Here is a 22,947-nt window from a genome sequence, read left to right as displayed (position 1 = left end):
TGTGTTCTTGGAAGATGGGTGACATTTGTAAGCTCACTTTTAATTGGTCATGCCTAGATGCCCCAAGAAGATGGCAGTGGGCGATTTTGTTTTTACAACTTAGTGGCCTGCAGAGGGCACATCAGAAAGCATTAAGACTCAACCACGTAGTGTAGGACTTTCCTAAAAGACATGAGTGAACCAGTGAGGCTGTTACTACAATCTGGAAACTTTCATGGTCATTTTATTTTGCTGGTGCCAGCCCACAAATCGCTAAATTTATTGAGTTAAATTTCCTGTCTTGCTATGGTGGTATTTGAACACTCAACCTCTGGATTGCTGACCCAGTGCAGTACTGGTACTGTATACCATGGCCTTCAATACAAGTGTTGTAGTCCTCGAACATCATGTTATGTCCTACTTTAGTTAGGAAACATTGTGAAACTTGCCAAGAAATAAAACAGACATTTGCAACCCTCAGTTAACAATGTGGTAACCAGATACAATTGGCTTCTCTCCTTATCTCCTGTAAACGGTGACATGTGATGATGTCAGTCTCTTGATACTTAGCCCAAGTGATCATTTTCCACGTGTGAATCTATACAGTAATAGGCAATGGGCGATTCAGCCACTGTCAAATCTGATTCGGTTCTTGCCCGATATCCACATGGGTGCTTTGCAGCAGATCGTTGGTTGCCTATCAGGAGTAGGAACTCAGACTATATTTTTTGCAATGTGTTGTGTTTTCCTGAAGATGTGCAAATATGTTATGTGCTTAGGTTTTATTTGAAATTTACCTTTGTTCAATCTCCTGTGTAAATAGATTTATTCCGAACTCTGGAAATGTTCACTCTCCCCCTGAGAATCTGATGGGGTTATTAGTCAAAATATTAAAATTAAGTGACAAGTTGATTGGGAGAAAAAAAAGTGTGTTCCTTTATTTGGTGTCTCAGCTCTCAGTGATGGCGTGAATTCATCACAAAAAGTGTTATCCAGAGTATTGGGAAGGTGTGTTCAGTAGTTCAATCATTATATGGTCTTGGAAGCTCGTGCATCAGATCTTAATTTCTGTTCTATCTAGAAGAGCGAGAATGTAATTAACACACACTGTTCCACCACTGATATTTCACTGTGGGTTATCACAGCTTTGCAGGATAATTACACAGCAAATAACTGATAGCTGAGAGTTCCTTACAAGACTTGTAGTGCAGTTGATTGAGTTGGTGTGAATAATATACTGACCATGAGCAATGTTGCATGGTGTATTATGAACACAGTTCCAGTTGTGTCTTTTTCCCCCTTTCTCCCTTATTAAGTTTAATATCACTTAATTACTTCCTCCTGTTGTGTTACATCATTTATATTGTCACAATACAACTTCCACTTACCTCTGAAGGTCTGCAAGGTCGATGGCATGGTTGGTTACAAATCTCTGAAACCTTCCCAGTTGTACCTTCAAGCAATATGGCTCTCTGTATCTTCCCTCTCAGTACTCATGTACCTAGCAGGGCAATGTTCCTTCCCATTCCCCCCCCCCCCCCCCCATCCACCCCTCCAATCCACCATGCTCTCAAAACATACACCTTTCTACCATTCCTCTTTCTGTTCTCGCAGACACTTGAATCCTCCTAATGTACTGTAACCTACGCTTTGAAACCTCAGTACCACCCTCCCAACCAACCCACCCTCCGCCTGCCTCCCACTACCTGCAGCTAAAACATCCTCTGTATCCTGGGCTTTTGAAATAGCGAAGAAATAATACTAACAACATAGTTCAGTTAACTTTTAATGGTAAAGGCCACTATAAATCAGTGACCCTGATGTATTCCATTTCACTTCCAAAATCTACTGTTTCCATCAAAATCTGTAGAAATTGCATCAAAAATATCACTAGTGCTCCTGCAATGAAAACACAATTTGACATGTTCAACCACTATAAATCAGTGGCCCCGATGTATTCCATTGCATAGCATATTTATTTAATAGTGGTGGGTGGTATGACTAAAGTCTCTAGATTGCAATGTTAAGTATTTTTCTTAATTTTGCAGTCATTCTGTGCTCACAGTATTTATTGAAAACTGCTTTCAGAAGACCATTTTCATCTTGTATCGCTATCAGATTTCTCAACTGCTGTTTCTCCCCATTAGATGCACATTACAATAGCCCAGTGATAATACTGTTTTTGTGTTTTGCAGGCTGGTAAGATTCGATTCACTGGGACACAATCTCCTGACTGCAATTGTCAATCCTTCCAACCAGCAGGTGATTTCTGGCTTTGTATATTACCAGTCTTTTGAGTTTTCTGGTAGACAATTTGACGAGTACTGATCCAGGTTCAGTCACTGAACTAGCTGAGCTATCTGAGCTATCTGGCCTCAGCCGCAGTGACAGTAGGCATGTTACAGTTGGCCTCAATGCCACTAGAAAATCAGCCAGTATTTCCATTTCTGATTGCTATCTAGCAACCCATGTTGGCAGTGTTCATGTGTGGATATCAGGAGAGGACAATAAATATGTATTTGTTTTGTTTCCTTTATGGTTGAATACCCTGCTAAAACTCAGTCGAGGTTTACTCATGAAGAATAGTGATGGTTGTGGTATTGAAAGATGTATTGCATCTACAGAGCTGTAACCCAATAAGGAATCACTGCATTCAGGAGAGTGGAGGCAAATGGACAAAAGAATGGATCGTGTAGAGTTAATTTAATAAAACAATTAACACTCAAATGCGTACAAACAAATAAAATAGATTGAAAGAAAATGGATGCTTTTGAAGATCGGCTCTTGGCCCAGATGCTATCCAAGAATACGAAAATAAAGAAAGAAGTAGGAGGGACAATGTTGGAAATTTTGTAAAGCTTATTGGATGCTGGGATGGCACCCAATGGCTGGAAGATGACTGATTTCAATCTTTCAAAAATGATCAAAAGCATGGACCTGAGAATTTACAGCAGTTGGCTTTGCATCAGTGGGGAGGAGAGAGGCAATTCAGGAGCACCTAGCATGATGAAGGAATAATTCTATGCCACTTGGGGTTTATGAAAGGTATTTGTATGTAACACATTTGATATTTTTCAATGGAATAGAATTGGTAATAAAGGCAATAGAATATATTTGAGGATCCTCACCGGAGATTTGTAGCTGGAGGAGATGTTATTTGAATCAAAAATGCAGTTGCAAGCTGACTTATTCTCTCTCTTTCCTATTCACCAGACACATCGCTAAGAATTTTTCTCGCTTTCTCCTCTCCTACAAAGGCGCAAACGTATACTGGGTTATAATACTGTGGATGCAGATGGCCTTCTGGCACCTCAAAAGCCATTCCACGTGCTTGTCTCAGAGCTGGGATCATTTAGTGGGTACCAATATTTTCAGATCTGCACGATTTGAAAGACCCAAATGCCCCAAACAGTTTGAGAAGCTGCTATTTTTATGGCTGGCAAGAGACTTCAGAGCACAATCTGACCATCCTTAGATCTTTTTCATATTTCTCGGTGTTGCCTGCATATCAGACACATCTATGTGACTTTGTGCGGTGTCCTCATTTTTCTCCTGCCTCCACTGCTGTCAACTGCTTCCTACCATATCCGCAATTGCTGAGTTTGGGTGGCAGCAGCCAGCCACCAGGTCATTGAAGGAAAACAATCAAATGAATTGGGAGGGAGGGGAAGGAGAATCAATCATAACTTGAATTTTATTGCTTGACTTCTCAACTGAAGTTTTCTTTGCAGTAACCCATGGCTCAGATTTGCCTGCCCCTTCCCATGCACATGTCAATCCCAAGCACCCACCATCCCTCCCCCACTTTCTCCCAGCCCAAACCCCTACCTGTTTTTCTTTTGTCAGTACTCGTTGCAGCAGCTCCTGAACATTAATTTCTCTCCTGTTTCTGAGATCCATTTCATTCCTGCTCCATGTTGGCCGTCATCTTGCTGCACACCCTGGCTTTATAAAGGTCAGAGATTGAGAACATCGGTCAAGGAATATGTGAACGCCAGACAGAGCGATCGTGGAGGAGGGAGACGGAGAGGCCACTGAAAAAGACAAGGAATTAGCAGCAAGTTGGACACTCAGCTATCAGCCATAGGAACTGCTTGTATTTGAGCCATACAGAGAGAGAGAACATTCAAATATAGACAGGGAGAAAGGCAATCAAATGAGGAGTGAGAGATGCAGAGGCACACTATGCTTTATTTGTCCGAGTAATGCCACAGGAGGTCAACTATATTAATTCTAATCATTACTTTAAAAAAAAAAGCCTCTAGATGGTTAAAGAATTTTTGTGACTTGCCTACATTTCAAATACTAATTTTTCACTAAGGCTTGATGGATATGATTAATGAATTGAATGCATAAATTTAAAAAAATTAATAGAATGCTACAGTACTTGGTGCATATATTTTTCTTATGAACACAGCCCTACAAAAACTAATATTTAAATGCATTTGGTTTGATGGTGTAGATGTTTGAGTTTGCTGGGGAGTGAATTCGATACTGCTATTAAGTTTTGAGTATTTGAGACATTTTTATTGCATTATAAATTTTCAGGCATGGAATTGTAAGGGGGTTATGCTGCTGAGCATATTGTTACCTTTCCCGTGTGATGTTGGGAGATGACAAGTTGAAATCAAAATTGAAATTTTTTAAATTACATTTCTGCCAACTGTAGCTTGCTATATTTGATTTGCTTTGTCTGATATTCTGCTGCACACTTGCTTGTGATGATACCTAAAAAAAAAAATAAGATATGCAATATCTGATTTCCATTTGGGTCTTTTCAGATTCACAAATTAAATAATGTAATTCACTCTGGTTGAGTGACACTTGTATTATTTGCTAAATAATTCTTGTAAATCCCTATTCAATGGTAGGTTTTTTAAAGTAACTTTTTGAACAATTGTAATTTATCTTGAAATAATATGTCGAGAGCTGGAAATATGCCTGAGATGGTAATGTTTTAATGCTGTGACTTTTGTCATGGGAATACTGTGAATACTGTGATTCCTATGTTTTTATCAAAATGTCATATAGGGCAGTGACACTGGAATTTCTGATCAGTGGAACAAGTCCCGATGCTGCCTCAACATGCCTGCCTGCAGTTAGTAAAAAAAAAAAGAGAAAAGAATGGGGATGGGGAAAATGGAGAGGTTTCAAATGGGAGCAGTTGAATCTGATGGTGTTGCCAAGGACCTATGCAAAATTTTCAAATATTTCAATGATTGACTGACGATAGTTCCAGCCAGTCAGTGTGGTGTTGGCGGGCCCCGAAGGTGTCGGCTCCGAAGTTGGGTAAATTTATTTTGCATTGATATTTTTTGAGGATTTTGGGTAAATTTATTCTGGGTCTGTAAGTGTAAATGGGCAAGTAGTTTTTCATTGATATCTTTTGAGGATTTTGACCGGCCGCGTTGTGCGCATGCGCCACCCGGCGGTCGGGAATGGTTCTGAACAAGGGGGGTTGCGGATAAGGGAGTTCTGGATAAGGGAGGTTCAACCTGTACCTTGTACTGATAAGTGCAAGGTGTTTGACATTGGAAAAAAAATGGCCGACATGCTTAATGAATATGATGAATGGTGAACTGGCACATGAATGGGTGAAAGGTCTGAGAGGGCCTGTATACTATCTTGTGCAGTTACTGCAGAGCAGCAATCAACAAACTAAACAACATGCTTAGTTATATTGCCAAATCAGTAGAGTACAAGTCTGAGGATCGTCATGCTGAAGCTGTAGAGTGCTCTGGTTAGATTGCACCTTCAAAACCTTGAACTTCAGTTCTGGTCACAGAAGCAAAAGGAGACTATCTAAGCTCTAAGTGATTTTATAGAAGGGCAATGAGGTTGATCCCCAGCACCCGAGGATTGAGTTAGAAAAGTTGAGTTCTTTATGCAAAAATGAAGGCATGTGAGGGGAAGTATTTCAGATCCTAAGTGGATTAGAAAAGTTTAATCTGGAGCACCATTTCATGTTAAATTATAAGTATAGGCTAAGGGGAGTTTGTTACAATCTGGTAAACGGCAAGTTCAGGACTGATATCTGGAAGCATGCCTCATGCGAAGGGTGATTAATATTTGGAATGGTAGTTAAGGCAAAAACTGAAATGGTTCAACATAGTTAGATGCTATGATGGAATATTAATTTGCTGTGGAAAGTTGAGCTAGATTTCTGTACAACCACATTATATTCCTAATCTGTACCTTTTCTTTGATCCTTGTGAATCAAAGAAAGAATAAATGAAAGAAAATGGAAAGGAGAGACCGGAAGAGAGGCGCTGGTGCGGGGGCGGTGGGGAAAGAGAGAGGATATCGTAGAAGGGAATTGAACACTGAAACAGGAGGACCATAAATCTGGGATTAGGCAAGGGATTGAAACAGAGTTGACAATATTTCATGGAATACAACTGTGTTGTTGGTGTTTCATGGTTATTGTGATGATATAAAGTGCTACATTTCTGTACAATTACATTACTTCAGTTTGAAAATATCCTGGATCCATAAATATCTGATCGTATATGGCGCTCCATTTACAAGGCTGCTTCTACCATATGATTTCAATCCACAGTAATAAGATAATAAGATGACTAAGGATGTGATGGCTGTATGTATAAAACAACATTTATGCTGTGAAATATTCTCTGTATACCTCTGAAATAAACCAGTGAGATCTTTTTATTTACAAAATGGGTACATTTACAGTAGTATGCTTCTTTTAGAATTTACTGAATGTATTTGCACAGTGCTGACGAGGATACATGGGAACTTCAGTTTTAGCAGCAAGACTATGCAAGCATTTGGTTCAGTGTTGGGGCTTATGTTCTCAGACTCTGTCGTTGTGTGTCCTTCACTAAGGTGGGTGCATTTAATGTTGAGGCAGACAAATGAATTTAAGCGGTCAGGAATAGGCTGCCAACTGCCTGGAGCTGATTCAGCATTGGAAGTGTGTCCCAAAGATATTTCACCCCAAAGATTGGCTGGGAGGAGGGGATGCAGACAGATGACAGCCTTTGCACTGCATGGACGGGGGAGTAGTAAGGAAGAGTTTCCTCTTCATTGCATAGATCCATCAAGCATAGGAACTGGGGAACTTTCTTGCATCCTTATGAGGCTGGATGGGACTTCATGGATTGAAGTCAAAAACAGTTGGATGTTGGGGCATGACCAGAATATATGCAGCAGGATGCAAATGTTGTTACAGCCCCTCGAATGCCGACGTTTCAATGAAAAATCGAATTTATACAGTTACTAAGATAAGTGATGTGTACAGTGAACAATTTTAAGTTGGCCTTCCTGCATCCAACTGTATACATGATGGTCATGAGAATATGTCCACACCTCTGATAATTCCTCATCAATTATGTGATGTTCCGAGGCCTCCTTCTAGGTTTTGTGTGCACTCTGCCGACAAAGAAGTAAACATTATGGACAAGGCGGAGGTATTTCTGTATGGTTCTTTCAGGATGTGGTAGTCGGGTTCCAGTGGGTCTTTGTGAAGATTTTGAGTAATTGTTTTGGAGTTAAAATTTGAACCCAAAAGTAACAGATGTTGAGTGAGGTGGCGTTTGCTGGCAAGCTATTGGAAGGGCTTAATCTGGCTCATAGTCTGGTGAGACTCATGGTAGTCTCGAATGTGCTTGATGAATATTTCCAGATGTTTCCAGTTGCTCCATGTTGGGATAATGTGCCCAGTGGATCTTAAGGGTTGCTTAAGCCTCTTTCTAGATTGACAGGATTACTGCTAATAGAAGGTGTTTTAGGATCTGTCAGATTTATCTGAGGGTAATTTAGGACAATGGGTTGGCATTGAAATATGGCTTTCATTCTAGTTGTGGGTTTTATGAGGAGGCCATGAAATGTGGTTGCCTAGTAGTTGCATTACATGCACAAATACACGTGGAATGTTAGCTCAAAGTAAGTCCTGCTGATCTCGCTTCTTCAGTAATCGTATTCTTTTATTTCCTTTCCCAAAATCAACTGAAGTGGAAATGCATTTTACACTAAACAGAATAGCCTAGTTTGAGAATTTTTGAAGACAAAAGATGCGTTGGATTCTGCAGCTTTATGTATTCTAATTATTATTTTGTCCCCCCCAGAATGATGACGATGGTGAAATTCCATTGGATAATGTCGAGACCCCTCAATATCGTCAACGATCTTTCCTCCAATCACAGCCTGTCCGTAGAACACCACTGCTCCACAACTTTCTGCACATGTTGTCCTCACGGTCATCTGGTACGACGACTCCAGAACAGAGCCAGAGTGAGGAGAGCACCTTGCCAGCAGGTGAAAGTGGTAGGACTTCGGTATATGCTGTGCTTCGTGACCGCTTCAGCTACCCTGTACAGGAGTGTGTTCACCACATGGGATTGGTTTGTTTTTGTAATCGTTGCTCTGCCCTGAGGTCGTCGTCCTCCTCTTCCGTACCCAGTGAAGACAGTACCCCTTCAACATCCTCTGCAGCCACCACCTCTACATCTGCACGGACTGAGCCTCGCCTTCCTCCAGAAAGGCCCTTATCCCAGCCTGACCCTCGTATTCCCGACCGCCCTTCTGCATTCAGCACTGTAAACTACGAAAACTCTGGCAACTCTCTCCGAAATCTGTCTGCAGCCACAAGCAGGAGAGGCTTATTGGGGCACACAGCATACCAGTCGGGGGGACTGCAACAATCTAACCCTGCTCCAGGGTACAGGGAACCGAGTTCAAGGTTAAGTGGGTCTGATTGGACAAGAACAATGCTGAACATATCGCCAAGGTCTGAGTTGGAAAGCATGCCACCCCCTAGAACTAGTGCATCATCTGTGAGCTTACTGTCTGTGCTGAGACAGCAGGAGACGAACGCTCAACCTGTTTACACATTAGCCTCTGAGGGGAGAGGTGTCTCGAGTCCAGGCACAAGCAGTAGTGCCAACACTGGTGCTAATAGCAGCACCGGTGAAGAGAGACCGAACAACCAGCCCTCTGGCAGGAATGTCCTCCAGTGCAACCTGAGCCGCTATTTCATGGAGATGGACCGCCTCCAAGACGTGGATCAGCGAGTTGGTGGCGAGTCCAATCAATCCCAGCAGGTGCAGGAGATCCTAAATAATAACATAGAACCTAATAGGGCAGGGCCATCACAGCAAAATGGCGAGAACACTTCCAATTCATCAGGTGGACATCTTAGTCGTTGTAGAGCCTGCCATAACCTTTTGACTTTCAACCATGACACTCAGCGATGGGAGCGGACCACACAACTTTTTTCATCCAATGAGAGCAGCTCTTGGCATGTGCCAAACAATTACGAACCACTAGGGCAGGGTAACAGCCAGGCTCCAACCCCACCGAGTAGAGGGATCATGGGTAGGGCTCATGGATTGAGTGGCACAGAAGGCAGATTTGCCCGTCATGGCTCTGGCCAGCAAGGGGAACGTACAATGGGTCTGACGTTTAACAACGAGACGGGGCACTGGGAGCGGGTGTACAGTCAACCAACATCAAACAGAATGTCGAATGTTTCACAAGAGGCCTTAAACCAAGAAATGCCTGAAGAAAACTCGGAAGAAAATTTACTGAGAAGGTAATTTTTAGTATTAAGAATACATGATGTTAAAATAATCTTAAGCATCTGTTTTCCAAATGGGTAATAATCCAAAGGTAAACAAAGCTGTCGGCAGGAAGTTATACATGTCCGAGGCACAACAAAGGTACATGTTAAAGTCAGCTCTCGCTATATTTTTTGTGCGCCCACTTGTATGTCTGCACGAACTCATTGTGATTGATAAAGTGAGCTTGAAATTATCCAGGTACCTATATTTGAAATGGCACCATCTTGTTTAGTATTTAAATTCACGATACTTAGTTAAATGCAGTATTCAGTAATAACTTTGGTTCAGTTCAGCGTGGCCCACATTTGAAATGGCAATCTTGACTTCAGTTGCAGCCGGAAAGCGTCAGACTCCTGAGAGTTCCCTGGACCACAGGAGTGCATTAGGTGTTTGCTGATCAATGATGATGACTACGAACTGTGGATGTGAAGACATCTGTGGGATAGTGGGGGGGCTGCAGTGAGGCTGTAATCGGTCGTGATGGAAGGGCAGTGCTGTAATTTGTTATCGTTCTGTCGTTGCTGATCATTTTACCATTTCACTGTGCCATCTTTGTTTCATTTTAAGCTACGTTTGTATTCACTAGTTGACCATCAATTGAGAAGAGCATTGATGGTTAAAACTGCTAACAACAAAGATGGAGGGTCATTGAGGTTCGCAGCATTCTTGTGGAACTATGTCATTCTGATAATAGGGAACACCTCCTCTGCAAAAAGCAGATGGTTCCATCCTCGCTGAATAGCTGTTTACTTTGAATGAAGGGTTTAAAGCTGCCAGTTTGGATCATTATCCTGTTGAACCAATCGTGTGGGTCAACAGAGTCTCATTAATCATACCATAGCAGGTATTTACTGTTACAGGAGAAAGAAACAGTCTTGACCTGAAACTGCCATATGACAGGCTTCCTGCTCATGGCTGAAGTTTATTAACCAGGTCATGAAGTACTGAAGGGCAGTTGAAACTCCCTTGCCCACAGTTACTTGTTTGCTCATTTTACGCATCTGAGGACATTTAAGCCAATCAGCCAGTTGAGACAAATCTATCTGTAATTACCCACATGGTTCACACCTCATCTCACAGGTTTACTGCTAATGGAAGGTGCCAGATCTTTTACCACAAGGAGGAGGCAAAATTAAAAGGATAGCTACTCTTGTGCACCTCCTATTACCATGGCTTCAGACTGTCATTGGGGGAAGCTAGAGAGCAGTTTGCCTGCTCCTGGTCATTCAAAGACGTATATGACACAAGGGGGGAGGGTTAGAAAATGCCCGAAGAGGAATCCTTGCCCTCAAAACAACACTAAAACTTGTTCCACTATTTTACTGTCAGTCAGACACTAGTATGACTTGTAGGGTTTTTATTCATCACCTGTGTGGAAAATGTGAAAACATACAAGAAAGTATTACTGACAGATGATTTCTACATGTCGGAAATTGAAACAGAATAAACTTCGAATTTAGAATCAAATCACTTAAAATTTGTGTTGACTGACTCCACAGGTTTAACATGCTTAAAATCATTCGTCTTTTGGAAAAGTAAGTAATAAATCTTAAAATTCACCTCTGGGCCTGGGTTTGTATCCATGGGATGAAAGTTTCTATTCTGCCAGAATCCAAAGTAAAATAGACTTGAGGAATCTCAATCCGCATGGTAGTTGGCCACAAGTCCACTACATGAAACTGTCCATGATTCAATTTAGTAGTCTCGCTTTGGCCTCAAGTACGACAGTTGCAGAAAATGGAATTGGTGCAGTTATGGCTGTTTTTTGGGATTGGGGTTAAAATGCTGTGTACATATTGGTTTGACATTATTTGAATTTGGTTTTCAATTTGAACAATTCATCCACTTGCCCTGTGCCACAAACCTAATTAAAAATACTGCAACTAAATTCATTACCACAACATAAGGAGACTTTGTGAGAAATAGTCCGTTGTGCACAACGATCAGGCTGTTGGCATTCCACCAATGTGCTGCTTCTCCTTTTTGGAAAAATTGATAGTTGGAACCTTAGAAATACTTTAATGTTTTTTTTTGGTTTGGGTGACCTTAGCCAGGATTGGGAATAGTGTTGTATAATGCTTCCTGGCTTGGAAAGAGAAAAGTCAGTAAGGAGTCCTTTAACTGATTGCTGTTCAGTGACCCTCCTGGAAGTGCTTATGCATGTTGATATTGGGTCAAGATGAGATTGGATTTGACTCGGTATTTGAGAACAATAGCCTGCTGATGCTTGCTATCCAGGATCACACATGGCCAATTGGATCGCAGGAACATTGCATCATGTGCCAATACTTTCAGGAGAGATGGGGAGAAAACTGGGGGAAGGAACAGACATAATTGTAATAATCAGTGTTTGAGCAACAGATATAAGTTCAGATCGAGAGCGTGTTATCTAGATTCAAATACAAAGAGCTGAATTTGAGTTAAATAACTCATTTTATAATTCGTACCAGTGGGTGTGCACACCATGTGAATAATTTTGTGTTATAGACTTTCACTTAAGTACAAGGAGTTGGGGAGCTATAACACTTGATACAGTTGTAGAATCTCCTTTAATGGTCTTGTGAAGGTCGTGGTGGTAATGGTTACGTTGCATGACAGGATGATGGAGTACAATGGCAACTTCAGTTGACGTTCTTTTGTGTGTTCCATCTGAAGGAATGAAGGATCTGTAACATGAAAATTGTGACAAGGGGCTGGGAGAATAGCAAATGTTATGCTATTGTTCAAAAAAGGGGAGAAGGCAGAAGGTTATAGGCCAGTTAGTTTTGTCACGGTTGTGGCTAAATGCTGAGTCTATATAACAGGATGAAATTCATGAAGGCCCAGAAAGGCATGATATCGGCGGCATGATATCGGCAGCATAGATTTGTAAAGGATATGTTGTGCTTGACTGATTTTTCCAAAAATTCCATTTAATTAGTCGTAGGAACGGGAGTGCACCAGGTGTACATATGGATGTTCAGGAGGCTTTTGGCAAGGTACAGAATAAGAAGGCGTATGGACATAAAGCAAAGAGTAAGGATAAATAAAATGTTTTTCAGGTTAGCTGAAGGTGGGTAGTAGTGTGCTTCAAGGATCTCTGCTGCCATTTCTTTTGTTTTCCATTTATATATCAATGATTTGGGCATAAGGATCAGAAAAAAGATATTGATCTTGGCTGATACTATACCTGTATCACATTAGGGGGCTTGGCAAACTGTGAGCAAGATTGCAGGAGGATTTAGAGTGAGCATTGTATGTGTGAATGTAATTGTGGGGGGAAAATTGTGATTGGAGGCTTCCTTCGGACAAACGCCTCTGACCCAAAATTTTTGAAGGAAAATATCTGGTGGTCCCGGAGGGATGTCGGATTCCGGTCGGAGACCTTCATTCGCTGTGCAGCGCATGGGAAGATAACTTCCCCGTACATACGGAAATGCTGGAATCACGTGGGCCTGGACCATCAATTACTAGGTAGTAATCTCATTGATAAAAATGGGAAAATGAGAAAACTCTCCTCAAACAAGAAACACAGCATCATTTTTTTTTAAAAACTCTCAGATTTAAAATTAATTGAAATTAAATGTCTTAGAAAAACTTATTTTTTGGAAAATATTGTGTGTTTTAATAGTTAAAAATAAACTTGCCTTAATGGACAACGTTTTTAGTATAAAAATAAATAAATGATTAAATTTAATTTTTATGTTTTAAAAGTGTTACACTGGTAAAAGTAGACTAAGCCTGCTAGGCATGAGTTGGGCAAATAGCCCGGATGTCCTTTTCCCGGGGTGCATAGATTCTGTCAGAAGAAATCTTGACAGATCCAAAAAGCTGGTTCTCGGCGCATGCACACTTCGTACGGACCCAGCAACCACCTCCTTCTAGCTGCCATTACAGTGACTTGTCCAACTTCAGAGATGTTGTTAACTCTGGCATGGAGGAAGAGGGAAAATTATGTGATGCCACCAGTAGTAATCATGAATCCTTTGGCTATTAAACCTTTACTCTGTTTCTTGGTGCTCCAATCTTTCAGAGGCTAATTGTAAAGTGGGAGTGACTGGTCCAGCTTTGGATTGATTTCATATGGTATGAAATTGACCTGAAACTGTGAGCCATATGATTTGAAAAATAATTTTGCAACAAACCAAAGGAACACAAACTTGCCCTGAAGCTTCATGCAGTATCGTGCATTCTGATAGAACCACGAATGAGGCACAAATGACAGTCAATGAGCTGTGAATAATGGACAAAATGGCCACTGTGTATCTGGGTGTAAAATTAACTTTCAGACCGCTTGCAGATTTTGTTGTAAATCAGTAAAGTATAATCTATTGTAGCTTTAATGTTTTCTTTTCATCTGCTGATCTGACCTGCTCCATGTTTAGCAAAGGAGCGTTTTTCCCTTACAGATTCTCTCTAGGCTTGTGTCTGTCGCTCAATTCTGAATCAAAATCTTGGGATGCTGAAAGCTGCCTGGTCCAAATTCCACATTCCACAGCAGTTGTAACAGAGAGAGGGAAAGTAACATTCGTGGGTGCACAGCTTCTTTTAAGTTGTAATTCATTACTTCGTTTTTGACCAGCAACGGATGGTAAACATTGACTGTCAACTCTTAATGGAAGTTGCTGAATTTGAATTATCTGTAAATTCAAATTGAAATCAAAGGCCTCCTTCAATGTTTTATTAAATAACTTAATTTGTACTTGAATATTTTTTCTATCTCCGTATTAATGACTGGTACAACTCTCTCTTTCCGCCCCTCTGCCCCCCCCCATCCCTCTGCTTCAAAAATCCAGTGATCAAACCATGGGGAGAGGAATTTGACATTTTGTCTCCATGTTATCTTATGAATGGACAGTACATTGAATCTGATGCTGTATGCCTAGAGAGAGTTAAAAAAGCTCATTATTACAAACTTGAACCAATGTGTATTCAACAGAAGAAGAGAAAAAATATGACTGAGTCTAAATGCAGCACACAGGGCTGCATAGGACAATGTTCATGTGTATCATGCGATCGTACGTAGATTTCTTAGCGAGTTGTTTGTACTGCCTAACACTGCCATAATTAAAGATCGTTCAAAGGGTGAAAAGGGTCGCTACAAGTTTGTTTAAACAAAATAAACTTAAAAGTTTTATGGTTGAAGTGTGAGTCTGTTATACTGAGATCTGGTTGTGTAATACAGGTTTGCGTATGGAACCAGGATGAATTAGTGCAAATGCTCTTCTATGGGTCCACCCAGGAGGGAAGCTACTCATGAACCTTGTTTATTTTTTTACTTGAAATTTGTCAGTCGAATGTGGAAATCGTGCGTGTGCGCGTTGTGGGGAATGATACCTTGGGCATTTTGTTTATAGTCTGTTTCCAGATTCTATTGTCAGAGGTTCAAGGCAATTTTATCATAAACCACTCCAGATAGTGGCTTAATTTACAGTGAGACTGTTTCAGATTCAGGTGAGTTATTTGATTACAGCGGATTGCAGAGTTTATGTGTAGTTGTGCTGTGTATAATTACAGACCGACATTGCTCAACAAGGTGCTTGTCCGTGAAAACCACCAACATACATTTAAATGAGAGCTTCAATTAAATGTGGTCATTTAAATGGTGTTTTGTAGTAAACTATCCGTGTGTATGTGCGTGTAGATTCCCAAAACAGTGACATCAATATGCTTTAGCTTTGGATTTTTTCAATTTTTTTGTGTTTTCTGCCCCACCACCTGTACTGCTTATTTTAGTCTGGTCGAATAACCAGTTCAATATTATTTTTGTAATGACCAACTTCATCTCCCTGCAGGTGGTCCAGTCTTCATGGGTTGGAAGACTCTCAGCAATGTAATGCATTGAACTGAAACTTGAAGGAGCCCTGCAGCTTGGGTTTATCTTATCAAAATATAACCGATTTAAACAAGTTCGAAGATTGGCAATTTTTGTTCTATCATAAAAGAAAGTTATAATGAATGTTACATGATGAATACTTGGGAATGAGGTACAGGCTAGAATCTAATTGAAGAGTTAAATGGCCTATATGTAGATTAAAATATTTGGGAGTGATTTAATTGAGGGGTTCATATGGTTTATATATAGAATAATGGAGATTGAAATGAGTTACAGGTTGTAATTCAGCTGAGTAATCCATGATTTACATATGGAATAATGGACACCTTGGAATGAGTTACGGAATGGAATCTAATTGCTGGGATTAAATTTTTCTCACATTAAATAACAAGAATTAGAGCAGGAGTCGGCCATACAGCTCCTCGAGCCTGCTCCACCATTCAGTAAGATCATGGATGACCTTTGACCTCGACTTCTGTCCTATTCCCATATCCCTCAATTCCTTTGGAGTCCAAAAATATATCTTAACCTTTAATCTACTCAACGATTGAGCATCCACGGCACTTTGGGACAGAAAATTCCAAAGATTCACAGCCCTCTGAGTGAAGAAATTAGTCCTCATATCAGTCTTAAAAGGCCAGCCCCTTATCCTATGCCCTGTAGTTCAAGGCACTCCAGCCAGGGTAAACAGTCTCAGAATCTACCCTGTCAATCCCAATCGGAATCTTCCATGTTTCAATTGGATCATCTCTGTTTTTCTAAACTCCAGTTTTTAGTCCCAGTCTATTCAACCTGTCCTCATAGGACAACCCTCTCATCCCAGGGATTAATCCAGTGAACCTTCGTTGCACAGCCTCGAAGGCAAATATATCCTTCCTTAAATAAAGAGACCAAAACTGTGCACAGTACTGCAGGTGTGGTCTCACCAGGGCCTTGCATAATTGTAGCAAGATTTCCTTACTCTTGTACTCCAATCCCTTTGCAATAAAGGTCAACATGCCTTTTACCTTCCTAATTGCTTGCTGTACCTGCATACTAACTCTGTGTTTGTTGTACTCGGACACCCAAATCTCTCTCGAGCAACATTTAATATTTTCTCACCATTTAAAAAGTATTCTGTTTTTCTATTCTTCCTTCCAAAGTGAATAACCTTACATTACCCCACAAGATACTCCATCTGCCACCTTATTACCCAATCACTTAACTTGACTGTATCCCTTTGCAGGCTCTCTGCGTCTTCTTCACATCTTCCTTTTCCATCTAGCTTTATATAATCAGCAAACTTGTTTATATTGCACTTGTCCCCTTCATCCAAGTCATTAATAGAGATTGTAAATCGCTGAGGCCCCAGCACTGATCCTTGCGGCACCCCATTAATTACAGCCTGGAAATCTGAAAATGACCTGTTTATCCCTACACTCTGTTTTCTGTCTGTTAACCAATCCTTTATTCATGCTAATACCTTGCCCCAACCCAGGTGCCTTTATCTTACTTAACAACCTATTATGTGACGCCTCATCGAATGCCTTTTGGAAATCCAAATGTAATACATCAACTGGTTCCCTTTTATCGACCCTGCTAGTTACATTCTCAAAAAAGTCAAATAAATTTGTCGCACACTATGTCCCTTTCACAAAACCATGTTGACTCTGCCTAATCAAATTATGATTTTCTAAGTACCCTGATACCACTTCCTTAATAATGGATTCCAGCATTTTCCCGACGACTGATGTCAGGCTAACAGGCCTGTAGTCCTCTGTTTTCTCTTTCCCTCCTTTCTTGCATAGCGGGGTTAGATTTGCTACCTTCCACTCCGCTGGGATCTTTCCTGAATCTAGGGAATTTAAAAATATAACGACCAATGCATCTGCTATCTCTGCAGCCACCTCTTTTAGCACCCTAGGATGTAGGCCATCAGGCCCAGTGATGATGGATTGCAGATGCTACAGGCTGCTGACCTATCTAATCAAGAGCCAGATGAACTCCCATGCTGCTGTCTGTCACTTCAAAAAAAAAATCCTCCACTTTAAAGGTGTAAGAACATAAGAACATAAAAATTAGGAACAGGAGTAGGCCATCTAGCCCCTCGAGCCTGCTCCGCCACTCAACAAGATCATGGCTGATCTGGCCGTGGACTCTGCTCCACTTACCCGCCCGCTCCCCATAACCCTTAATTCCCTTATTGGTTAAAAATCTATCTATATCTGTGATTTGAATACATTCAATGAGCTAGCCTCAACTGCTTCCCTGGGCAGAGAATTCCACAGATTCACAACTCTCTGGGAGAAGAAATTCCTTCTCAACTCGGTTTTAAATTGGCTCCCCCGTATTTTGAGGCTGTGCCCCCTAGTTCTAGTCTCCCCGACCAGTGGAAACAACCTCTCTGCCTCTATCTTGTCTATCCCTTTCATTATTTTAAATGTTTCTATAAGATCACCCCTCATCCTTCTGAACTCCAACGATTTAAAGACCCAGTCTATTCAATCTATCATCATAAGGTAACCCTCTCATCTCCGGAATCGGCCTAGTGAATTGTCTCTGTACCCCCTCCAAAGCTAGTATATCCTTCCTTAAGTAAGGTGACCAAAACTGCACACAGTACTCCAGGTGTGGCCTCACCAATACCCTGTACAGTTGCAGCAGGACCTCCAATTATAATCTTGTATCTAATTTGCAGAAATTATTCCAAGATAACTAACTTGATGTAGAAGTTCAGCCATGATATTGAATGGCAGAACATGCTCGAGGGCCAGTTTGTCCTACTCTTTTTCTTCTTTTTGCATTTCTAAGGCTGGGTTTTGGATCTCAAATGTTTCAGTGCTTACTTTGCCCAATCACTCAAACTTGCATTGCTTGACTGAATATATTTATTTTCTAATTTAGGGGTTCACATGGTTTATACATAGAATAATGGAGACTCAGGAATGAGAAATGGCCAATCTTAGCAGTGTTTTCTCTCAAATGTACATGTTTCTCTTGTATGTCTGCTATTTCTCATCTTTGGAGAATACTTTTGTTCAGCCTCACTTGCTTTTTGCTAAGTATCTCCATCCCCAAAGGGTATTAACTCCTTGCTGGGGTATGACTGTACAGGTGGCCATTATTCATATGTGATCCTTGATAGTGAATGTGGTTAGGCGATTCAGTCACAGCCAAGCCTGTGTTCACTCGATGTCCTCACAGATACAGTTTCAACAAGTGTTGGTGGATCGAAATGAGTGGCTTGTTTTACCTTCCCCAACCAAGGGAACCAAATCAAATTTAACTTTGCTACCACCATTCCTACTAAGATGAACTCAGCACAGATTGAGAATCAAATTTGAGACCTTGCCAGTCTGTACTGCTCAGCTCCTCTCAAGATAAACATGCTGAGATATTGGGGCACCCTTCAGTTCTCTCTTGACTCACCACTAGAAGGCACTTGACAGCAACCCAGCAATGACGTGTCGAGCCTCTGTTTATTCCAATTCCTGTCTCAATGCATTAGTAGTCGAGAATGTAGAGGCACTGGTCTTATCCCATGTCGTTTTCAACTCCCTATGATTTTTGTAGAATTTATACTGAATGTTTAAAAAAACATTTTATAAGAACTTGTCAGCTGTTAGTGTTCCAAATCCATGGTGAGGCACGAAGAAGGCTTGTACCTCAGAATTTCCAACACGGGGGCGGGGGGGTGCGGGTGAATGAAAAATTGGCAATTGAATCACCCTGGGCATTGCTTCCCAAGGCTGAAGGAAGAACAGACTTGTATTTGTAGAGTGCCTTTCACATTTCTACAATGTCCCAAAGAACTTTACAATTAACAAATTACTTTTGAGGTTGTTAAGTAAGCAGGCACAGCAACCATTTTGCACAAAGCAAGGCTCCACTAACAGAAGTGAGGTGAATGACCAGTATGATTTGTTTTGATGGTGTTGGCCAGACCACCAGTAGAACTCCTCGTCTGTCTTTGAAAGAGTGACCGGGCCTCGGTTTAATGCTTCATCTGAAAGACAGTACCCCCGATAATGCAGCACTCCCTCAGTACTCTGTACTGAAGTGCCACAGGCATCTGACATAGACACCTCAAAGTCAATCAAGACAACAATTTCAAAAAGCTGTGCAAAAAGCAATGTCTCCTGGTTTGTACAAGCTTGCAAAAAAGTCATCTCTGACAGAACACAGATCATTCTCGGATGGCATTTTAAAACCAATTACTGAAAGATCCTTGCAAATGTCAAAAAAGCTGTGCAAAACAATAAGATTTTCTTCTCCCACCAGTTTTCACATTTGTTTTTCACCATTAGATCAGCTTAGATTATGTGTTTAAGTAGGGCTTGAACCCACAAACCTGACGATAGGTGAAAATACTGCCACTGAGCCAAGATGAGATTTCGAGCTGAAGAATGACATTGGCAGAAGCATGGGAGTAGGTCTCCCCTGCATCTGCTTTGCTGGGGAATGATGCTAGATGTGGAGAGAGGGGTTGAAAAGATGGTGGAAAAATATGTGAAAATGATCATCTGAGAATGACCTGTGTTTTGTCAGAGATATGCTTTATGCAAGCGTGTATAAATTAGAGGAGACACTGCAATGATTCATTGCTATTTGAAAATCCTCTGAATATTTTTCTGGAAATCTAGTTCAGTTGCAGTATTTGAAAACGAAAGCCCATGTTGTCTTGACTGACTGACTGGTAAGTATTTGACATTGTCAGATACTTATGGTGTTTGACTGAATCGTCATCTCCTTATATAAAAAAAAACTTGTACAATTAATTTAAGTTTAAGAACACTGTTGGTAATCATTAGACAAATTGCAGCTTCTTAAGCCTAAGGGAATGGATATTTCAGTATACTCAAGCATAAGATTTTAGTAGTGCTCGAACCCCCTCCCCCCCCCCCCCCCAAATACAAATGTTAAGCATCAATACTGAGCGTGGGTGGGGGGGAGGAATCTTGATGGTATGAGGCTTGAAAATGCAAGTGTTAGTCACTGAGACTAAACGAATAACTTGTACTGGGTGTACATAATTAATATTTGATTTTTCTTGGGATCCCATGCACTGTAAATCAAAGTCACTTTGCCAGAAAAATAAATACATTTTTGTTGAGTATGAGATGTCATCCAAGTACCATAGAAATGTTATTACCGATTATTTCTTCACCACTTTCCTCCCTCTGCCTCTGCACTGAGTGACTTTTTATCAATGATTTCCACCTCCATCATGCTCTCTCTCCTCTGAGTTCACTAGCTTCCTATATTCCCTTAATCTCTTCCTCCATGTAAACTCCCCATCCCAAATTCGCAGCCAGTCCCTCGACCTTGCCATCTCTATTGGCCTCTCTACTCCGTCAATCGCAGATAAGGCCATCTCTGACCACTTCCTCATATCACTCTCCACCCACATCTCCTCCCCCCCCCCAAACCTTTTGTGTTCACACCTGGAAAAAAAACTCTCTCCTGACTCTCTTACAACTGCACTTATGAACTCCCAACTGTCCGGCCTTTTGGCCCTCCATTCACCATGACATATCTGCAGCTACCGATCTACTCAATCACACACTCACCACCACTTTTGATGCTCTAGTCCCTGTTAAAACAATTACTCTCTCTCACCCTGCCCATTCCCCCGGTACAGTCCTGATCTTCGCTCCCTTAAGTCCAAGGGACTCAGACTTGAACGGATATGGTGGACAACTGGTTTAGCCATTCACCGCGAGATCTGGCTGGACCACATAAAGCACTACTGGGTCTTGCTCCCGTCTGCCAGAATAGAAGCCAGGGTTTATCTTTGCATTTCAGAATCATTCTGGAATGTAAAGATACACCCTGGCTTCTACTCAGCACTGCTAACCGTCTTTTTAAACCCCTCGCTCCAGTCTCCACCCTCGCCTCCAACTAAGTATGAGGAGCTCATGGACTATCTCTAAGAGTAAGACCATCTATTCGGTCTTCTCTGCCTCTTCCTTCCTAGGCCTAGCCCATCGGGCCAAACTTCCTCTAAGGATTCTCTCTCTTCCTCCCCACCCCTCGCCCCAGCCCTGACCTCTCATCAGTCTCCAGTTTCTCTCCGATCTCCCCTCATGGCTTTTCAGAACTCATCCTGTACACTTCCTGCTTCCTTGATCCTATTCCCACCAAACTGCTGACCACCCAACTTCCTTTTGTGGCTCCCATGTTAGCTGGCATTATTAATGGTTCTCTTTCCTCAAGTACTGTCCAACTCTCCCTCAAATCTGCTGTCATCACCCCTCTCAAAAAACCAACCATCGACACCTCCATCCTTGCAAACTACCGCCCCATCTCCACCTTTCCTCTCAAGTCCTTGAACGCGTTGTCACCGCCCAAATTTGTGCCCATCTTTTCTGCAATTCCATGTTTGAATCCTTCCAATCTGGTTTCCGCACCGGCCACAGTACCGAAACGGCTTTCATCAAAGTCACAAATGACATCCGTTGTGACTGTGACAAAGGCAAACGATCTCTCCTCGTCCTCCTTGACTTGACTGCAGCCTTTGTCACGGTTGACCACTCTATCCTTCTCCAATGCCTCTCCACTGTCGTAGAGCTGGGTGGGACAGCAGTTGCCTGGTTCCATTCTTATCTATCTAATTGTAGCCAGAGAATAATCTGCAACGGCGTCTCTTCCTGCTCCCACATCATTAAAATTTCTGCTCATCCAGAACTGGATGTTGGACTAGCAGTCTGACAATTTGGAGACTGTGGAGGGGTCGAGAGAAGTGGTAGTGAGGTAGAGCCGCGTGCCTTCAGCATACGTGTGAAAACTGATGCTGTGTTTTTGGATGATGTCCCCCAAGGATCTATCCTTGGCCCCCTCCTATTTCTCATTTACATGTTGCCCCTTGGCGACATCATCCAAAAACACAGCATCAGTTTTCACATGTATGCTGAAGGCACCCAGCTCTATCTCACTACCACTTCTCTCGAACCCTCCACAGCCTCCAAATTGTCAGACTGCTTGTCCGACATCCAGTTCTGGATGAGCAGAAATTTTCTCCAATTCAATATTGGAAAAACCGAAGCCATTGTTTTCGGTCCCCGCCGCAGACTCTGTTCCCTAGCGACTGACTCAACTCCTCGCCCCAACTTCTGTCTGAGGCTGACCCTGAAATGAGTTTTCGACCACACATCCACGACATAATTGAGACTGCCTATTTCCACCTCCGCAAGATCACCCGTTTCTGCCCTTGCCTCCGCTCATCTGCTGCCTCCACTCATCCGTGCCTTTGTTAGCTCTAGACTTGACTATTTCAACGCACTCCTGGCTGGCCTCCCACATTCTACCCCAAATAAACTAGAGGTGATCCAAAACTCGGCTGCCCGTCTCCTAACTCGCACCAAGTCCTGCTCACCCATCACCCCTGTGCTCACTGACCTACATTGGCTTCCGATTAAGCAACGTCTCTCTTTCAAAATTCAGTTACTTGTTTTCAAATCACTCCATGGCCTCGCCCCTCTCTATCTTTGATTCCGATTATACTCGTCATTTTTGTCCTGCTCTGCAGAATAATATGTAACCATGCTGGAAAATATTTAGTTTTTTTTTCAAAAGCATAGGAAATTTTTAATG

At 41.7% G+C, this 22,947-nt stretch overlaps 1 protein-coding gene across 9 annotated transcripts in view; it reads left to right on the top strand.

Moving 5' to 3' along the window:
• LOC139279984 (activating molecule in BECN1-regulated autophagy protein 1-like) overlaps positions 1-22,947 on the top strand; it is a 505,692-nt gene that overhangs the window by 60,722 nt on the left and 422,023 nt on the right. For all 9 annotated transcript variants that reach the window (XM_070899374.1, XM_070899373.1, XM_070899377.1 and 6 more), the window contains 2 exons: positions 2,175-2,241; positions 8,067-9,532. In XM_070899374.1, coding sequence (XP_070755475.1) covers positions 2,175-2,241; positions 8,067-9,532 — 1,533 coding nt within the window. The remainder of the gene's footprint in view (positions 1-2,174; positions 2,242-8,066; positions 9,533-22,947) is intronic.

Source organism: Pristiophorus japonicus, chromosome 14 (genome assembly GCF_044704955.1).
Source record: "Pristiophorus japonicus isolate sPriJap1 chromosome 14, sPriJap1.hap1, whole genome shotgun sequence".
Classification (NCBI taxonomy): Eukaryota; Metazoa; Chordata; class Chondrichthyes; family Pristiophoridae; genus Pristiophorus; species Pristiophorus japonicus.
The sequence above is the reverse complement of the archived record's forward strand: the minus strand, read 5'-3'. Positions and strand labels throughout refer to the sequence as shown.